This window comes from Anopheles moucheti, chromosome 2, assembly GCF_943734755.1.
Source record: "Anopheles moucheti chromosome 2, idAnoMoucSN_F20_07, whole genome shotgun sequence".
Taxonomy (NCBI): domain Eukaryota; kingdom Metazoa; phylum Arthropoda; class Insecta; order Diptera; family Culicidae; genus Anopheles; species Anopheles moucheti.
In genome coordinates this window covers 31,318,325-31,338,654 of record NC_069140.1, presented here as the reverse complement: position 1 = coordinate 31,338,654, position 20,330 = coordinate 31,318,325, and the positions used below count along the sequence as shown (strand labels likewise).

Below are 20,330 nucleotides of genomic sequence, written 5' to 3'. Positions count from 1 at the left end.
GTGGTGGTGAATTTATGATCAGTTTGACATTTCCTGGCAGGGGGTAGGACATCCACAGGAAGGAAAATGAAATTACACAATTCACACGCTTCTCGTAGTTTTCCTTGTACATCGTGTGAAGAACAGACATTGTACAAATAGTTCTGTAATATAGAAGAAGTCATATAAGCTAATTTGTCGCGGAGTGTTACCGAAAAACGTTTCTATTTGACTCCGCATGCCCAGCTATTGGCAGCTGTCAAACTGTCAGATTGTGCAGATGCAGTGTCGAACATCGGAATCGAGGTGCGAGTTTTAAGCCAAAGCAGAGAGTCATCACGGGCAAAGGGAATGATTTCTCGTCCAGAAGAAGAAACTGTGCAAGATTTTCCGTTCTAGCCGTTTTCCCCGTGCCGTGTTTGAAACTCGCGATCCGGAAACGGAATCCGATAGAATCGCCATACCGTGTAACCATCCTCGCTAGTGTGAAAGGCGAAAGAAAAAAGAGGTGAAAACGTCGCTCTCCAATTTCGTCCCAAAAGTGGCAAGTAGGGGGAAAAAAAGCTAACTCCAATGCCATTGTGCCCATCGTTGTTCCAGTGTGTCGTCAGTTTTCCGAATCGACATTAAACAGGGAAAAGCAACCAAATTTGTGCTACCTTGCTGGATAGCTGTGGATGCATTGCGTTGCTGCATAATAACGAAACCAATAGCGATTGTGTGGTGTTGGGGTGGGTCACGCCGACACAGTGGGGGAAAACATATTTCCTACCGAAACGATTATGTGAATAGTTTTTCCTCAGCAGTCCCCATTGCGCGCTGTGCTATTTAGGTGTGCGAGTGCGAGCGTGTGTGTGGTGCGTGTTGTGTATGTGCGTGTGCGTGTGTGTGAACCGTGCATATTAGTATTGCGCGTGAGTGTGTGTCCCGTACATCGTGTATGTGTGTTTACCGCTGAAGCACACACATAGAAAAAAAGCGAACAAATTGTGCATTATTCGGGCTGAAAATTGTGTCACACGGTGTGTCGCAGGTGCCCAACCAGACGGGTGCACCAACGGGGGTGGGGCGAACGTGCAATTCCCGATTCAATAGGAATTCCCTCTGTTTCACGGATCGGAAGGTCGAGGGGTGGTAATCCGCTCCACTATCGATCATATTGTCGCTGTCACGGCGAAGGAAGCAGTAGCAGCAGCAGCGAGCACCCTGAGAAGTGAATCGTGTCCGTGTTGTTTTGGGGCGGTTTATCGTGACAACAGTGAACAGAACCCCCCGGGTAGGGTGGCGTGCAGTTCCACCTGCAAAAAGGGTCGAGTAGGCCGAGGTGTTGGTGCCCGCACGGTGGTTAGCTAGCAAGTAGCAAGTGAGTAGTGAAAATTGTTCGCTAGTGTGTGCGCGCGCGACAGTGAGGAATTGCATTGGTTCGCCTTCATTGTGGTGTGTGCGTGCGTTTCGTCTGCTGCCTGTGTTTCTGCTGCTGTTGCCGAAGTAGTGTGTGCTCTTTTGGTGCCGGGGCCTAGGGAGTGAAAAATAATGAGTCGCCATGAAGGTAATAAAATGAATTAAAGATCAATCTCCCAAAGCAAAAATAAAAGGGTGCTTGGGCGAGAGAGAAAAAAGTCAATCGCAAAGATGTTGGAAATTTGTTGCCATCCGTTGCCGTACGTTGACGGGCAAATTCCCGGTGAGCATGGAGTGTGAAAGGGGAAATTAAAAACACACACAAACGCACACACGCATGCTTCCGAAAACATATTGTGCCGTTCTATGATCAAGGCAGGCGACGGAAGCCTGATTGGTGTGACACGATGGTTTCTATTTGTTTTTGCCCAAAGCCAAATGGTGCCCATTAATCGGATATCGGACAAGTGTGAAGGTGGTCAGGAAATGGCGACGTTATTGCGGAATGTCATTGTAGTACAGATCCCGGCAGTTCGGCGATCGCTAGGTCGAGATCTCTATTACTACGCACTGACAACCGGAACAGCAGGCAGCCTGGTGCAGTTTTACTGTAATGACCTGGATAGACGACCGCTTCATGACCATTGCAGTGGAGGAACTGTGTTGGAATACATGACGACACACATCGAGTTAGTACTCGCCTACTCTTCTAGAGCAATGAGCGTGTAAGAGCGTTCTTTGTGCTAAATATAGCAGATTTTTTCCTGTACACACACGTCGCTGTACTGCGGCTGATGTGTGTCCATCGCCAATTGAAGGCATGTGTGTGGCTATCTGGCTGACTCAATGTTTATCTCCCAGCACAAACGCCTCTCACTGTCGCGATGGTTGGCGTGCTGTGTAAAATAAACACCACGGATAACCCATCCGAGATCGATCGGTTCGAAAAGGAACCATCGGGTGTTCCCCCGTTTACATACGAACAGCAAACCCGAATGGCAACAAACAACCCTTCCATCTTCAACCGCCGGTCGTCTTCATCAAGCGAAGGGCAAATGTACAAAGTGCATATGAAATTAATTAATTTTCTCCTCTATCCCTATGTCAATTTCCGTCTTTTAGGGGTCAGCTGTGATTCGTGCTTGAAAAGTAACTTCCGTGGAAGGCGATACAAGTGTCTGATCTGCTATGATTACGATCTGTGCGCGACCTGCTATGAAGAGGGTGCGACTACAACCCGCCACTCGACCGACCACCCGATGCAGTGCATACTAACGCAATCCGATTTCGAGCTGTACTATGGAGGTGAAGTGCTGCCGGCCGACCAGCCACAGTCCTTCACCTGCCCGTACTGCAAGCGCATGGGGCTGAGCGACTCGGCACTGCTGGAGCATGTCAGTGCGGAACACACCGATACCGGACTGGAGGTGGTATGTCCGGTCTGTGCCGCACTGCCCGGTGGAGAGCCTAACTTTGTGACGGATGATTTTGCACGGCACCTGAGTCTGGAGCATCGGAGCGGTTCTCGGGATCTCATCTCGTTTCTGATATCCTTTTCAAATTGATTTATAGTTTGACAGCTGGTTTGACAGCATTTTTGAGACTTACGATCATTTGCTTTGGTAGGGAATAATATAACTTAAAGGATAGAGATGTAGTACTTGAATACTTTACTCTGCTGGGGTATTTGCAGCCTAGATGCTGTCTGCTGACAGCTTAGATGGGCCGTGGATTAGTTTTGTTGGAATAGGGCTTTGTATTTTGTAATATGAGTAAATTGCGGCTAAATTGGATAATCATAGATAGACAATGGGGACAATCCCTATTTGCATAGGGATAGACAATGCTAATTATATTGGAATTTTCTAGTGAATCAGGCTTTTTGCATAGGGAGTTCTCTATACTCTATACACTCTATTACCTAAATGTTTGACTATCTTTAAACATATTTCATACTGTAGAATAGATATGTTGAAGTCATTTATCAACCACAGTAGATTTTTTGAACTCTGAAACATAATGCGGTTCGAAGGATGCGTACCAGTCACAATGATTAAGTGCGGAAGTTTAAATTGAGCCTTTTCAATAGTTGGGCCAAATGCAATAGTTCATTACAGATCAGAAGATATGATCGAAAGTCTCTTATAATTAATCATTTCTTACAGCCGCAACGGATATAACTATGTCGCTATTATTTCCTTAACTAAAGATTGATCTTTCTGCCGTGCACGATGAACCGTCAGCGATCCGGCATGGAGGTGTTAGAAGAATACCCCACTCGGGCCGCGCGCTTGGTGGGCCACGATCCAGGCGTTCCAATATGCACTTCAGTTCGTCCGGTGGCGGTTTATCCACACTGTCCCCGTCGGGCAGAGAGTCGGTTGACCCGATAGCAGAACTATTGCAGCAGCTGTCCAATGTTCGCCGTGGAGGCGCACCGCAACCATCGCAGCTGCAGCAACTACAAATGCAAATTCAGCTCGAGCGACAGCAAGTCACCGTAAGTGTGCTAGCGTTTCCCCCGTAGGACAAGTTTAGGTAGAAGCAGACGCACATTTACTACCAACATTGTAAACAAGCTCAGCTGATTTTGAATGAGATCTCGTCATTGGGCTTTCTAATATTTTGCTGCAGAATGCTTTGCAAGTATGCTGAAAATTTATGTATCCTCCCTTTTTTGTGTTCCGAGGCGCGGCTAACTAAGCTTCTTTCCGTCAATTTTCTTGCTGCCCGTTCTGCCGCTGAAGATTAAGGAAAAGCGTTTGTGTATTAAATTTAAACTAACTGCGCCGAAGTGACCGAATGTGGGACGAATTCGCGCACCGAAAATTACACAACACACGGTAGTTGGAGGTGTATTGGTTGGCTGGTACCGTCACTGTACGGATACCGAGCGTACCTTCGCCAACTCATCATCTGACGGCTATACTGTAAGGACGGTGGTGGGTGTATGCGGTAGGGGTTTGCGATGCATTTAGCTACTGAGAAACTCGCCAACACGACCCGAGCGCGAAAACGTTTCGGTAGTATTTCCCTCGTCCTTACCATAAACGAAACGAAAAGCTGTGTGGCACGATGAATTTGCTTTGTTTGGATCAGCAGCATTTGCGTTCCATCGTTTCAAACAATCGCGCTTAAAGTTGGCTTTGAAAAACCTCCTTCCAGCGGTGGTTTTGTTTTCCACCGCCTACCACAAATCGTGTTGGAATTTCGTAGTAGTCTTAACACCGTAGTGCAGTTTAAGTTGTGCGACAAACGCAGAAACGTTGCGAAAGTGTCTTCGGGTCGTCACGGTGATAGAAGCAGCCAAATTCAAAATAGAGCATCATCCTCGCGCTCCTTCCAACCGTTCGGTGACAGTCGCAGACGAAAAGCCAGAACCAAATCATTCGTGTGGGAGCACGCTTTGGGCGACGTTTCTTCTACAATACAAAGCCACGCTGGTTCCTTCCTTTGGGCTTTTGCAAGCGCATTCCCCGATGCATTCCGTTGGCGGTAGCAGCAGTCGAGCACGTCGCAGTGTTGTTCCAGGCGCACACCTTCCTGCAATTCCTCCGATTGCGTTTTTGGTAGATTGTTAAGGGCAAATTCTGTCGTTGCATCTCATAAATAGTGTACTTTTTTTTATTCATCATCAATACTACTACTGCAGCTACTGCTACTACTACAACCATCTATAGCAATAGTAGTAGTGTGTTGTCCGCACACACACACACATACACAAACAACATTTGTTTTCATCAACCAAACTCCCTTCGCATCATTGTATGTTTTCTGGCAAGAAGCGCCCCAGCACTGGGAAGTTCCACCACCGTGTCCGTCTGACGGCAGTAACATCGATAATCAAAGAGCCGTGCTCGCGTTTATCTGTATCCTGTTTAGCTGTCTGTATGTTTATGTTGATGCTTGTGCGCGTATTCGTACCACCGTTCCCGTATCAAAACAGTGATGCAGTCGATGCAATCGGAACAATGTACGAAACAATCATAGTGCACCTTTGGCGCCATCCATGGGCCATGCTTCTCGAAGTCACCTTTTTCTGTTACACGTTCCTCATTTTGTATGCCAGTTTATTGACCATGGTAATTTGTCTGTCTAATTATATGTTGTTTTTGGATACTCTTACTATCTCACAACCGATCCAAAGTTGCGTTATTGATAAATGCTTGTTTCCGCGCCCACATAATTTCAATTACCTTCTCGTAGTGTCTAAAATTTTACGCTTCGTTCCGAAACGGAACTCTCTTCATCATCGCTCATCTTCATCGATTTATTGTTGCTAAAACATTCGCGTTCGCGGTAGCACGAACAATTGGCTAACGGAATTTTTCGGTGGGTTTTTGCTGCTACACCTAAATTTAGAACATTATTGTATGTAGGATGTCGTGCATTATTTTGCCTTAGGCTGGATTTTGCGTTGCTAGGTTTCGTCAACAACAGTTCGGTTCGGTTCGGTTCAAATATGTTATTGACGGGACCTGATTTTCGACAGGTATCAGCCATTAACGTTTAGTCTCCTCGGTTAGCGATGCATTAGCGTTTGGAACGTATGAGCTATAAAACGAATGAATTGGGAACTTAACCTGAAAACAGCCTCTCCCCTGGTGCAGTAGTGTTCCGTCCACGTATTCGTAAAACTTTACATGTTTGTTTCTTCTTTATTGGTTCCAAGGCCGCTCGTCAACAGTTGGAACGACTACCAAGACGACAGCAGCAACCGGCCGTCGTGTCCTCCGCCCCGAACGCAACCGGTGTCAACAACAATGCGATCGGTGCGACACAAGCCAATCCGAACCATACAATCATCACACTGAACGCCGGTGGCCGCGATGGACCGATCGCAGCATCCTCCTCGTTGCCAATGGTGTCCACCGGGGTGGGAGTGTGCAATGTACCGGGTTCGGTCGGAAGTGCCTCCGGCGCCGGTTCCAGTGCGCAACAGTCGCAGTTTCTGATGACCCGGTTCATGGTGCCTACCATGGACGATGCCGAGCAAACACAGCTGGGACGTGATAGAGCGGACAGGTAAACCCAGGAACGTCAAGAATGTGGTGCGTGCATCAATCTAACCGACTCTTACATTACAGATCCCAATTTGTTCAAGCTTTAATGTTATCAACCATCGCAAACGTGCAGCCGTTTAACAAATGCGCCGACGAGGAGCTGTCCGATGAGTTGAGTTCAATGAATTTAGGCGTTGGTGGTAGTACGTGCAGTACCGTTAACAGTAGTGTAAAAAGGCCAGCATCGGACGACGGTGCCGAGACGGGTGAGCTGCTGCAGGATGGTAGCGGCAACGTTGGTGCTACGGACAGTAACTACGGCAAGGAGGATGGAAATTGTGATAGTTTCAAGCTGGGTGCCGATTCCGCCAACGGGGGCACGAATGACGATACACCGAACATGATGCATCCGTCGGCCCAGCAGCATCCGTTGGGCCATCGTGGCGGGCATGGTGGATCCGGCAAAGCGAAAAGTGGTAGCTCGACTAAGTCGGGCACCGGAGGAGGCGGAGGTGTCGGTGGCCCGGTTGAGCGCAGAGCGTCCCGCCAAACTCCACCGTCCGGTGGTGGTGGTGGTGGTGTTGGCAATAATGCGGCCAAAGCCCGCGAACTGAAGCAAGCAAACTCTTCGTCAAACACTTCCACGTCGGTGTCCTCGAGACAGCAGCACCACGTGCCCGACTCTAGGTAGTGTTGTTTGGTTGGTAAAATGATATAAGTTATTTAGCAAGCATGAGCCAGCAAGGGGTGCAGCATAAAAAAAAACGGAAGCAGCAACAGCAGCCGTAGTAACAGTAGTCACACAAACAAAAACCAACATTATCTATTTGTCCTCTTAATCCATTGAATAAGGTGTAAGGGATGAGATGATGGCAAAACATTCGGAATGGTTCCGCACGACTGTAAAGGAAATAATTTATAGGAAGAGTAGCTAAGAGAGGCAGTGGGACGAGAGGGGAGCAGCAGCAGGATACCACGGAGCAAAATGGAATAATGTGTCGGCCTCGCCTGCAGGTGTGTTTGCGTGCGTGCGTGTGTGTAAAAACAAAGCCATGCACACGAGCCTGGCAATGCTGTAAAACAAAAACGTAAAAAAATTATTATGTGTGATCACCAAAACAAAATGGCAGATAGAGAATGATTTTGAAATTCGTCGAAAGCAAATTATAGAGAGCCAGCACTACTTGATAACGTTACAGAGAAGCATATAGAATTACACATACAGCTCGCAAACTATGGGAACCGAAATTCGGATATAGGAAATTCATGCCACAACAAGAAACCGGACACATGAACTAAATATAGCTATCTTTGTAATAAGGGAATGGAAAACCGTAACACAGGATACGATTTAGTGCAGGTGAAAAGCCGAACCATATTGGGATGAGTTTTGAAGAGCACAAAAACCCTTCGAAGGAAGTGTTGTGCGCTTATAGAAGGCAAGCCGATGGTCACGCTATCTTTAAATTCAAACTCTTTTAATCCATCCATCTCTGTTGTTTATGCGTGCGTGTACAGTGCAAAAATTGCAAATCTTTCAATTATTTGTCCCGTTAACGGACACGGTTTGTTTGGTTGTTTTTTGTTTCTTTTGCGATGAAATAATGTTTATAATTGTATAACTTTGTTTTATTTATTTTATAATTTTCACTGTACTTTTTGAACTTACATTAGTTAGCATCATGAAATGGACTAGCTTCCGGTAACTTCACTCATAAAAACGAACCCGCACTATAAGATTTTGTGTTTTGAATTGAACGTTGCGATACAGATACGCAATCGTTGGGATTCCGATCCGGTAAGAGACACACACTTTCGATCGAACAATTGTGCTGATACTTCCTACTCTTGCGGATTCTGAGCATAAGGCATCTTGGTTCGTGTTAGTATACCATGTCTTAGTAAGGACGCAGTGTGTGGTTTAACAGATGATGGATAAATCATTAATCATTGCGCAAATGAAATCATACGACCCAAAAGAAGCACCATGCCAAGCTGAGATAACCTATAAGCTTAGCACTAGTAATAACCGAGAATATATGGACCTGAAGTCAGTGTCGGCGGGAGTGTCGAGAGGTGTGTGTGTGTGCGAGACACGCAAGTGATTGAGATATCGTTCGCGAAGAAAGAGAGAGGGAGAGAGAGGCCATTCATAGTCGTGTTTGTTGGATATTTCTTAAAATTTCGGTTAGAATTATATTACTTCATTACAAATGGTCCACGTACTTTGTGTGCACTTCCAGAAAAAAAGAGAAACACTTTGTGGCAGCCCTTTGAACGGAAGACACACAGATACAGTGAAATGAAATTGCACATCCATACAAGATATTGCAACATCCCAGATGTTGCAAGTTAGTTTAATTTCGCTCGACTGATTCATCAATGGGGGAAGATTCAGCTTGTACGATGTATGCTTTATCCGAATTCGTAACGGAGTCCGCAAACAGCACTACAGTATAAGACCGCATGTGTACATTTATATTTTTCTTCGTTTACTCCGTTGGGGTTTAGTTTGGCAAGCATTGGTTTCATTGCCTAAAATCAGAACGTTTGCTCATGTTTTTTTCTTTGTTAATATGTTTTTTGGTTCATAGGTGATCAACGGTCGGACTGTAAAGCCAAACGGGGTTCGGCGGCATATGCGGGCCGGTTTTTCATTTTTGGATACTATTTTCCCTGCTGAATTCATACACATGGTTCTGACAACAACAACAACAAAAGTATATTTATCTAGCGCTTGTATAGAAATTTAAATTTTAAAAACAATCGATAATTACAACAACAAAAAAACAAGTAATATTTCAATGTTGAAAATAAAGCAGACATAGAAAAAAAAGTTCAGCGTGTTATTCTGTATTTGTTTTATCTACAATGTTTCATGTTTTATGGCTTTAGTTTAATATGCAAGTACGCCGAACAATAAAACATAAAGTTTTACAACATTTTCAAGCTTCATTCATTTTTACAAGTTGTCAATTGTTCGCTGAATATCCCAGAGCATTCCACTCACGCCAGTGGATTGTTTCCAAACAAGGGTGTCGAACCTCTTTTTTTGCACAATGTTCGACAAAACAGTAAGTTACGGAAAGTGCTTTCGTTCGCAAAAAGGATATGTTTTGGTGCTACAAAGGAGAGACTTGTGTACTGAAAGCGAAATCATTCCATTGTTTATGAAATTTGATTTGACTAAAGAAAAATAATTCCCAGAGCTTCACGAAAGCTCACTGTCCATCCGCTCATTGGGTTTTCTCCGATTCGACAGCTATTTGACAGTGGAAGCATTACGGCCACTGTCAAAACAAACGCAAGTGTCGGTCAAAACACCGAGGTTTAAAACCAGGAAAAAGGTAAAATTTACTATTTAATCGCAAGGGTTTGTAAGAAAAGGTGCATAAAAATTGTTTCTCTTTTGTCCCGAAATGAATTACCGGCCCAAAAAGGCTTCGAACATCGAGAACATTCCATCATCTCCTTAGATGGTATAATAGTGCAAGCAAGGGGGAGGTTTGTCAACATAGTTTATGGAAATATCGTGATAAGCAATGTAAAGAAAAGATAAATCTAAAGGGAAAGTTTGTTAATTTATGAAGAAAGGGGTAGTTTTACGTAGTAAACACATCTTATCACAACACGTAACTCCTTGCTTTCATTCGAACCCCTCGCTTTAGCGTTAGTTCCTCCAATGATGGTGAAATGTACATAAATTATTAGCAACAACATCGCGTTCTCTCGCTGATCAATATGAGTCACTCGCTACATCTTCGATGCTCGTGCTAGAGATTCACCGCAGTGTCTTGGAGTGTCCTTTCGCTTTATATCGACTGACCGGACGGCGACGACAGGTAAGAGGCTGGGTAAGAGGCTGCGATAGATTCAAAACCCAAGGTCTTGCCACTATTGTTGCGCGACCGACTGCACACATGCTAATGGAAGTGATAATATACATTGCAGACATCATGTACCCCCAAAGCAACGGTCAGTTGGATTGGAACGAACGATTCGATACAGCTGTAGATATCGGTACCGGCGGAAGCGTTTTCGGTGACAATGGCGATGTGTACCGACGATTTCAGGACATCGACGGTGGCAGTAACAGTTCGGCCAGTAACGATACGGAAAGCACCACCCTGCTGGATGAAACGTGCCGCAAGAACGAACGATTGTACGATATTACGCCAAAGGATCGAGGTGACCGACACAGCCGTGGTTCGACCAAGAACAAATGCTTCCTGTGGATTATTGCCTTTTGCCTGATCGGCATTGTGGGCTTTGGCATCATACCGAACAACAACGATCGGGGACGCATTGGTAAGTAGCGTTCTCTTTCACATAATCGTAACCAACATTTAAAATGGCTCGCAGAAGAATCATCTTTATAATTTGCACGGAACATTCATTTTGGTAGTTCATATGCGCTAGGCAAGGTATAAATTCTGCACGATCAGTTTGGCAATAGTTGTTACCGATGGACCCCACCGAAATTAGGTTCACCCGATCGTGCACCCGCCGTTTGCGCTGTGTGTGCCCGCAAATATTGCTTTGGCCTCGAACGCTGATTGAGAAAATCATTGACATTGCTCAGTCCGCGCGGGTTTTGATCGGCAGGGAATAACAACAAAAACCCAGCACGAAAGTATGCGATTTTTCGTTCGGCAAGTGGCTCGATGAAACACGCGCACCCAGCGGCCATTACCCTCGCGTCTATTAGGGGCTGCACGATTGAGGTGAGTGCTATGTTTTGGCTAGACGGTTCGACATTTGCAAGTTTTGATTATGCAAATGAGGCCCATCTTCAGCGCACCATCACGGTTCGGAACATCTTCATCGTCATCATCATCACTGTGTTCGTCGCTGTTGCTGCTGCTGCGGCCATTGTTCCGCTTTGGTACGATCGTGGAATCCTGGAGCTCTGCTGGTAGCAAGATGATCGGAAAACGAAGAAGCACAAAAATGTTCTGCAGCAGGTGAAGCAGCAACAGGAGAGCGAAAAAAGGGAGAATTGAATTCAACGAATTTCAATTGATTCAATTGGCGAAATACGAGCATTGTTCCGAATTAGCATGAGCATGGGAAGGTTTGCACAGGAGAGTTATATATAGTTGGACACCGAAAATGGGCTAACTTTTGGGACATGTTGGTACTTTCGAAACCTAATGCCGTACCTTCCCTGGTGCGAACTAGACTGAACCAGACTTATGCGACCTGTTCCTTCGCACTGTAAAATGATCAGTTGCAGTTGATCTTTTCACAGTTGGATAGATAAATCAATGTTAATAACTACTGACTATTCCCGGTTTTCCAATGTTCTACTTCGAATTCTACCCCGATCGTTTGGCCTTCTCACGTTAAACGGTGACGATTATAAATAGCTTGACCTAACTTGCCTCAAATTGTGGAAAAAGCAAGCAAATACCCAGCAAAACGATGTTTGATTGGTTCGTTTAGAGGCTGTACCGATGTAGACTTTCAGTAACGCGCGTGACCACAGGAAGTGCCATCAAACAAATGAATTTGAAACCAATTCGTTGATAAAATTGCGTTCCCTCAAATCATTGCGAACGCCCGATTAGTAATCGGCCAATTGACGACCGAAATGGGTTGCTCGGGACGCGGGACGTGCACTATCTCTATGAGCGCGTTGATGTCGGTCCTTGCCCGCGCACCACGGGCCACCACGTCTATTTATCACCCGGTTCTGTTCGCGTGTCTATCAATGAACGAATCTATTGACGCTTGCCGCAACACGAACCATCTCTAATGCTGTGCCACCAAGGCATGAATGAAGAGCGTACCGCCGAGCGAAACGACGTTATGACGTTTTCGGGACGCATGTTTGATAGATTGTTTAAATTTGCCTGAGGGCATTCCCCAAAAGTGTGCGCACGCGATTAGAATTTATGCGTGTACGCACCACCCTAACGCGAAGGAACGCACATGTGTTCCGGTGCGAAAAGATTCCATCGATCGATGCCACCAACTCCGCCGCCACCACCATCATCAGGTGGTGCCGTTGCTGGCCATGTCCAATGTGACATCTCGTGAAGCAGAGGTCAATATGTTCCCTTCCCTTCGTGGTAACGGGCGTTGATTGGAATCAATTTAAAACTTTTTAATTTTATTGATACCATTTTGCACACCACTGATTTTTTGATGCGCGCGCGCACGCGGTGTAGTGCGCCCGTATGGCGGTTTCACGTTTTTCTTTCACCGCACCGGGATAATAGGTAGTCGAAGGAACGAAAGAGGCGCCATTCGGATGCCAGTGTGGAATGGGCCGCGCAACACCGATCGGGCGTCACGTCGACGACAGTGAACTGCGGCGTATAATATTGCACCGAGCGGGCGTTCGGCGCCCTGGTGCATGATGATGATGCACACATGCGGTGCTGTGGGGTCAAATGAAGGCATTGAAGCGATGAAAGTAGCAAACAACAAAAAAGGAAACCCTCCCTCCCACTCCCCTTATCCCCCTCTAAACCACCCGACCCGATCCAAGCACCACAACGGGTCCAAGGTTGGTGCACCATCGCCATCGAAGATCCTCCCGCCCTCCCAGTACGATCAATTGAATCGAAAGCATTGCATGGTGCAGCAAAGGGCAAAACGAAGGACCCGTTGGAATGGGCGAAATGGGGCAGAATGGTCTGGTGTGGAACGGCGCAATTTTCTCAGATGGAGGATAATTAGTTTGTATCGGGCACACTGGTCCAATACACACCAACTGTTGATATCGTCACCATCTGCAGCAGCATGCCGGAGGATCATCGCATTGGGGCAAGAGAAGAGAGAGAGGAAGAGAGAGAGAGAGTGCGACATAGAAAGAGAGAAAAGAGAGAGAACGGACTCGATTAGCAATGTCCCGATCGTACAACATTCCTTGGCTTTTCGTTCGATTCCGATGTGCCAACGACAGTTAAACGTTCACTCGAAATTCGTTTTGTTCATCCGGTATCGTCTTTGCCGTTCGCGATGAAGACATGAATGTTGATCGGCTATTCAGAAGGAAAATTCTCTTATTAATTCTTTTTTCTCATTTTATTGGACAACACTTGGGGTTTAAAATCAAAACTTACAATCGATCTTAGATCTAAACTCACGAAATGATCATTAAAATGGTTATACCAAGAAGTAGCCACTGCACTGGAGGATTCATGAATCTTTTGAATGAAGTCGACTCCTGATTTGATTTAATTTCTCACTAAAGATGACTTACGAATGACTTTTCTCGATAGATTTATTCAGCACAACAGTAATCTTAACCTTTAAATTATAGTAACTTTTAGCAGCCAGAGTACCCGGTCGTATATTATAGTGAATTATAGTATCAGCGCCGGTCTTCTCATGACAGGAACGGTCTAAAATTTCATCTGGACAAATCTCCCGTACGCAGTGTTGTACTATCATTCTTCTATAAGTAAACAAAGCCAAAGAAAGCCACAAACAGCAGGCCTAGTCCTCTTGAGATCGTTGTGTCGATAGAAAAGAAGACCTACTGATAGGCAACGAAATGAGTGACTTAAATTTGAGTACAGAACGACTTGCTTCAAAAAATTAATGGTTCTCTGGTGAATTGCTATGCGATATGGACATAAAGATTTTTAAAACACATCTTTTCTGTAATAGTTTTTGGTAGATTCCAAGGATTTTGTGTTTAATCGAAACCTCTGAGAGTGATGGTTTGGGTGGGCCGGGTCCGGTGGTGTCCAATTTGGCCGAAAAATCCAATTTGGAATAATATCCTGTACGCAGCAGAAACGTTTCAAATGAACATCTGCACGGAGCTCAATCGCACAGTACGTCAGCGGGATGAATTGTTCATTCTTTCGAACGGGAAGTTTGTTCGACAAGACTCTCGTCAGCAGCGCGTAATTAAACCGGCCTGTCCACCAATTGGAATAGCGCGCGAGGATCTTCCCCGGAGAGGATGAAGCATGCGCGTGCACGCGCGCGTTTTATGGATGCTTGATTGTTTCTCTCTTTGCTTACCACCATGGCTGTGCATGGCTGGGAAGCATTTTGCATCTGGTGCGGTCGAGGGACGTCGGGATGAGCAGTAGATGATGTGTGTACGACGAGGCCAGGGATTTTGCACTTTGGGGCGGTGTCCGTTCGGTTGACCGATGCTTGTTGTGGGGCAGATTTTTGTGGGCAAAATGTGGGGTACACACACTCGTTTCAATTGAGCATCGAGCTGGCTGGTCCGTTCCTGATGGCCACAGCTTCGGGGGGTTAATTTTTATTGGCGCGCGAAAACCCGAGCCAGTATCTGTTCGGCGTTGGTTGAAATTGGGTTGAAGCAGTCCGTCGTGGCACACAATGGGAGTGTTGGTGGAATGGTTCGTTTGGTGGTTGGCGAATATATTTTATAACATTATCCTCAACAAGTGTTCCGTTCGGTGCCGTAAATGTTCTTTGTTTATTTCTCACGGATTCTCACGGTGCATTTGTTGCTACAGGTACCATCGCTGGATGGGGATTGAACACGTCGAGAGCCACGATCGGCTATGTGCTTCCGTACGAAAACACCACACTGATCGATCCGCTAAATGTGTGTACCACCGAGGAACGTTCCGGTCTGGTGGAGGAAAGTGAGAAGGTGTTCTTGCTGATCGTGGTCTGTTCAGCGGCTCCCAACTTTGAATCCCGCCAGGCGATCCGGGAAACGTGGGGCAAGGGACGCGACTTTAACTATGCCCAGTTCCAGTCTCTACATGAGCGATTGCATGGTGAATATCTGGACCCGAAAAGGACCGTCGGTCCGGAGCTGAAAAAGTACCTGTGGCAAATGGCTGAAGCAGATGAGTCCTTGGCTACTTTAGCTACGGAAGGTAATGTAAGTATCACCCGCGCGCAGTGCTGTTATGATTGCCCGTACGGAAACGACTGATCGTGCACTTACTGTTTCGCCTGTTTCAGAATGTTCACTCGAAATCCAACTCTAGTCACAGTGAGCAGAGCGACGCGAGCAGCTTTGCGGGTATGATATTGAGCGTGAAGGTAGTGTTTCTCGTCGGTCAATCGGAAGCTGACTACGTGCATCAACGCCAGCGATCAGCAATCCCTTCCGCCGGTGACAGCGAAAGCACCGTGAAGAGAAGCGCGATCGTACAGCAGGCGCCCACTTTGGCGGGTGCTGCAGCTACCCTACCCGGTGCGGATCCATCGCACAACCCGTCGGATAGTACGTCACACAGCTCACTGTTTCCCAGTGGTCCGGACGTTGATCCCGCATTTAACGCAGCTAGCAACGAAATGGTGGACGAGCTGCAGCTACGAATCGTAAACGAAAGCGAAGTGTACGGTGATATTATACAGGAGAGCTTTATAGATAGTTACAATAACCTGACGCTGAAGACGATCATGATGCTGAAGTGGGTTACCAACAACTGTGATGGCAAAGGTGAGTGTGAGCATGATCGCTAGCAGGTGATGGTCCCCTCCCTCCCTGTGAATATGATGTGCGGTGTGGGATTAGGTTTAAGGTTGGAGCAACAGCTTGATTCGAGTGTTTCCTGGAGTTCTCCTTGCTTTCCGGCTGTTCCGGCAATGGTTTGCAGCAATCAACGGTGTGTGTGTGTGTGTGTGTGGGCGCTGATGCGAATGGCCGCAGGAGTCCGCTTGTGTACCAGCTGCTAATATAGGTGTATTGTTGCTTTTCGACGTTGTGTGGCATTTTTTATATGTTTCATCCGTTGTCCCCTTCATCGTACCTCCATCGTTCGGTAGAACCGCAAGTGGAAGATCGTCGTCCGGTGCATGATCAGAAGCAGTATTTACTGTTTAAGTTGGAAACGCGTGAGTATAGCGGTGACATAGATGCTCGGCTGATGGTGTACGTGCACGGCGAGGAATGGCTGAAGAATAACATTCGCCAGGAAATGGCGGGAAGGCAGGAGCAGGAAGTAATGTTCACCGTGGGAAAGACTGGTGGCAAAGCGGGCGGGGTGATCGAGCACGCTCGGAAAGAAATCCCCAAGGGTGCTGGACAATTCGTTCAGTTCAACGTGACGGATCTGGTGCTGGAGTGGTTCAAGGAACGCGAGCTGGGTTCGGCACGTACCAGCAAGTACATCGTGATAGAAACGCTTAACGATCTCGCCCGGAAGCTGGTAGTGAACAGTCCGACCGAGTCGAAGTTTGTAAGATCTTTGTTTTGATTTATTTTTGTTCCTTAACGTTTTACTCTCCCTTTTATTTTAACGACTAGCGTGTGTGGCAACCGGGGGATATGTTTCGCGATGTTGGTCTTTGCACAGGAGGCTGGCAATTTGGTGTTTTATGTTGTGTCTAATGCTATCTCACTATTGTACATTGAACGCATTTTAACGTTTAGCTTGGGAACAAATGGGTCGTGTGCGATTTTCTTTTACCCGTTGTCTTTATTGCAGTAAAATTTATCATGAAGTGTGATGATGACACCTTTGTCAACGTACCGAACCTGCTGCACGTCCTGCTCGGTGGGACGGTCCCCCTGTACAAAGCGGCCATATCGTTCTACGACACCAACACGGTGGCGGTGAAATCGCCCAAAAACCGCCTCATCGAAGGGAAATACCTGCTGACGGGGTTTCTGTTCTGTGACGCCAAACCGATCGGTGACACCACCAGCAAATGGTAGGTACCGAATGGTATCGAATGGTAACGAGTGTTGCAGAAATTGCCACTACATTGCGCATCATTTGCTCAGGTACTCACCGACGTACATGTACGATAAGGAGGTGTATCCGAACTATCTCTCCGGCACGGCATATCTTATGAACTTTGAGACGGCAAAGCTGCTGTACCGGGCGAGCCTATCGACGCCGATCTTCCACCTGGAGGACGTGTACCTGACGGGCATAGTGGCGGACCGGGTGAAAATTCGGCGCAGGCACCATCCACTGTTCTTTTACTCCTACACCAAAGACTTGTGCGCCCTGCGGGGCATGATCTCCCAGCATCAGCTGCAACCGGGCGAAATTCGCACCGCGTACGATTACATTACCAACAGCTCGATATTATGCAAAGGGCCGGAGAAGCGATTCACCGTTGGCCAGCTGAAGCTGCAGCAGCGTAAAAAGTGTCAATGATGTCGTAAGCGTGTGGCCGTACCATCTGGACGGTCCCGACGCTATCGTCAGTTTTTCTCAATCTGGTGATAGGAACCGCTGTGCGCGCATCTTCCAATCGACACAGGTCGTGCCAGTATCTAGAAAGTTAAGCACAACCCTCCTCCAACAAAACTCAATTGTTTAATCCACCGATCTATGAACATTACGGAAATGCACATGACAGGAAGAAGGTAGCAACCTGGTAGGAAATACGAATGTGAATGACCTTTTGCGCACAAATTACAGCTCGAAACGCACAGCCATTTCAATTTATCCCAGAATCTCGTATAGATGATAGAACAATGCACCGCGACGGGCTAGCAATTGGAGAGCAAGAAAAAACACACACACACACACACACTGTGTAAACTCTGCTAGTAGGGTAAACCACAATGGAGCACCCTCCAGGATTAACGAATATTATTTACAAGCAACGTTAAGTCTGCTAACGCGCTTCCTCTCATCAAATCGTGTATTAGGCGTATTATAAATCGAACGAAATTAGCTAAGCTTCGCCTTCACATAACGAACAAAACGTCCTTACTACAATTTTAATAACTTATTGTACTTTGTAGAACAGTTATCTAGGTCGCGGAATGTAAACCAAAAGAAAGCGATATATACGGTACGGTACAGCGGTACGGAGCGGTTTTTTTTTCCTGGTAGAATCTCCTCATTGTAAACACTTTTCACTGACGACGCTTCGTAAAGCCTCGGCGTAATCGGACAGTGCCACAGCGTGGATTTGAATGTTACACTCTACCGAGCTGACAAAAGCTCAACTTCTCATTTAGAATATCGCGTGATTGGTCTGAAATAGTTTTGCAATTGGAAATAGGTACTCTTGTTTAAGCTTTTAGTGCTCTCTTCTTGGCATGGCATGGCATGATCTATTTCATCATGCCAGTATCAACAGGCTTATTAGGCTTATTTGTTTATCACGTCCCTATACAGTTACCAGTTACTACGGGGGAACGCTGTTCGGATGGGATTTTAGTAACAGGTCGTGTTAAGCGAGAGATGAGTGTCATGTTTTGCCTCGTAATGATGTTTCCTGCAGAGCCATAATAATTAGGTATGGGGTTTTAATACCCTTTTTGTTTGAAATGAAATTACTTTTTCGTCTGCTTAGTTAGTTGTTTAGGTGTTGTTTAGGATTAACATAGTACATTGGCTGTCCGTGACATGAATGAAGCCATAGTTTAGTAAATTTTGTACATGGAAACTGAAGGTTGATATTTTTGAACAAAATTATTCTCGGCACCGAAGATTGTTAACAATTCGGTATTTCTTTCTTTCGGTTATCGCGATTGAAAAGAATATAGATTATATAGAACATCGGGGACTGTACGCTAACGCACAAAGACAAGCTAGAGTGGGAAATTATTATTATGATAAAAATGTTATTCTTTAACGTACTGTTATGATTATGATAGCCAATCCTCCTCCCCCTCACGTCAGTTCTTTTTTTTTGGCGTTGATGAACAACTTTCTCTTACTTTGTGCAACATGATACACCGCTCCTGTTTTCTAGTTCTAGTTCCGCTCTAGTTCACCAACAATACTTCGCTTTGTAGTGACAGGCAGAGCTACAATAAGCTAGGGCATAATCCGGCAACAAATACAACGATTGCACTAGCAAAATTAGAGAGGAAAGTAGAGGAGATAAATGAGCAAATCATTTGATTCAGCTGTGATTCTAAAGAAGAAAACAAAAACAAACAAGAAACAAATTAGACGAACTAAAAGAAATGCATTGATATTTAGATAGGTATACAAAGTAAGGTAGTGAATAGACGTGACTCGAATAATATCAGCAGCAGCACACACAAACACACACACAAAGCACCGGCAAGATCTATGGCGGTTGGTTTTTGAATCGAGGAAGTGCACGATTATCCACAAAAGGACAGCTATAGTTGGCAGCTAGTTGGCTGAATAGAGGGAGTAGTAAATAGTAGTAGCAGAAACATTAGATTTGTGATTCTAAACTGGGCAAAGCGAACTGTGACTGTGACAGCTATCGACCGGTGTTACGCCGATGTACGCCCTTGGGGTACCAGAGTAGTGTTGAGTTACGTTAAGACGTTAAAGTTTGGGCTCTCGTAGTTCTAGTGATATAATAGGTAAAAGTATTAGAATTTTCAAACCACTACAGGATCGAGGCCGATGATTTCACACATCATCAGGCACGTAATGGATAGAGCGATCAGTCGGCAAACGGGGGAAAATCATGCTTCAAGAAGAGAGAAAAAAACACACACAACGTTTGGTGATCGAATTGGTGAACAAAAAAAAAGACAGAAGAGAAAACATACCTAAACTTCCAGTAAGTAGACGCAATTAAGCAAAAATTAAATTGATCTAATTAAAAGGCATCAAAGTAGGTACGAGATTCTACTCAAATAGTTACGAAAGACAAAGACACCGAGAGTGTGTGGGCGAGGGTGTTCGGAAACGAAAAAAGACATATTAGTAAGATAAATTGTTTTTCGCCATCGTACCGTTAGCGCTGGAACAAACCTGTTAGAATTCGGTTTTTTTCTTTGTGGAAAGTTTCCCTTCTTGTGCTGCTGCCACACGGAATGCGCGTGTCCGACGGTTACGGGTGTTTGATTTACCGTCCACCTTGCGTTCCTTTGTTAGCCGAACCGTGTGAGCGCAGTATGCATTGGGCAGTATGAAACTTAAAAACAAATTAATAAAATTAAACTCAACTCCCCTGACTGGAGCCCTGCCCGCGATTGCAAGGGCACGGAAGGGGGGGGAAAACTTTTGTCGCGTGTAGAACCGTAAACGAATGGTTTACCTTATGCCGCCGGATCGCAGTAATGGTGATGTATCACACACGTTCACG

At 45.8% G+C, this 20,330-nt stretch overlaps 2 protein-coding genes across 3 annotated transcripts; both read left to right on the top strand.

Annotated features, from left to right (window-relative positions):
* The first annotated feature begins 311 nt into the window (after positions 1–311).
* Positions 312–9,207, top strand: LOC128310061 (E3 ubiquitin-protein ligase KCMF1). Its single transcript, XM_053046597.1, has 5 exons — positions 312–1,528; positions 2,503–2,927; positions 3,611–3,880; positions 6,053–6,405; positions 6,468–9,207. The coding sequence occupies exons 1-5, from the start codon at positions 1,513–1,515 to the stop codon at positions 7,072–7,074; spliced, it is 1,671 nt and encodes a 556-aa protein (XP_052902557.1). The 5' UTR covers positions 312–1,512; the 3' UTR covers positions 7,075–9,207.
* Positions 9,208–9,662: 455 nt separating this feature from the next.
* On the top strand, positions 9,663–20,260 carry LOC128310129 (uncharacterized). Of its 2 annotated transcripts, XM_053046682.1 has the most exons (7): positions 9,663–9,730; positions 10,052–10,225; positions 10,335–10,691; positions 14,840–15,216; positions 15,300–15,783; positions 16,772–16,997; positions 17,071–20,260. In XM_053046682.1, exons 3-7 carry the CDS (start codon positions 10,340–10,342, stop codon positions 17,450–17,452), a joined length of 1,821 nt encoding a protein of 606 aa, XP_052902642.1. In that variant the 5' UTR covers positions 9,663–9,730; positions 10,052–10,225; positions 10,335–10,339; the 3' UTR covers positions 17,453–20,260. The 2 variants fall into 2 exon arrangements, with proteins under 2 accessions (XP_052902642.1, XP_052902643.1); XM_053046683.1 differs by lacking the exon at positions 17,071–20,260 and having other exon boundaries at positions 16,110–16,786.
* Positions 20,261–20,330: the final 70 nt, after the last annotated feature.

What these genes read in the sequence shown, in the direction of transcription:
- LOC128310061 (XM_053046597.1), top strand. An exon ending in TCGAGCGACAGCAAGTCACC is followed by an intron (nt 3,881 to 6,052) that starts GTAAGTGTGCTA and finishes ATTGGTTCCAAG; the next exon opens with GCCGCTCGTCAACAGTTGGA. An exon ending in GGACGTGATAGAGCGGACAG is followed by an intron (nt 6,406 to 6,467) that starts GTAAACCCAGGA and finishes CTTACATTACAG; the next exon opens with ATCCCAATTTGTTCAAGCTT.
- LOC128310129 (XM_053046682.1), top strand. Translation starts at nt 10,340, where the DNA reads ATGTACCCCCAAAGCAACGGTCAGTTGGATTGGAACGAACGATTCGAT. An exon ending in CAACGATCGGGGACGCATTG is followed by an intron (nt 10,692 to 14,839) that starts GTAAGTAGCGTT and finishes TTGTTGCTACAG; the next exon opens with GTACCATCGCTGGATGGGGA. An exon ending in CTTTAGCTACGGAAGGTAAT is followed by an intron (nt 15,217 to 15,299) that starts GTAAGTATCACC and finishes CGCCTGTTTCAG; the next exon opens with AATGTTCACTCGAAATCCAA.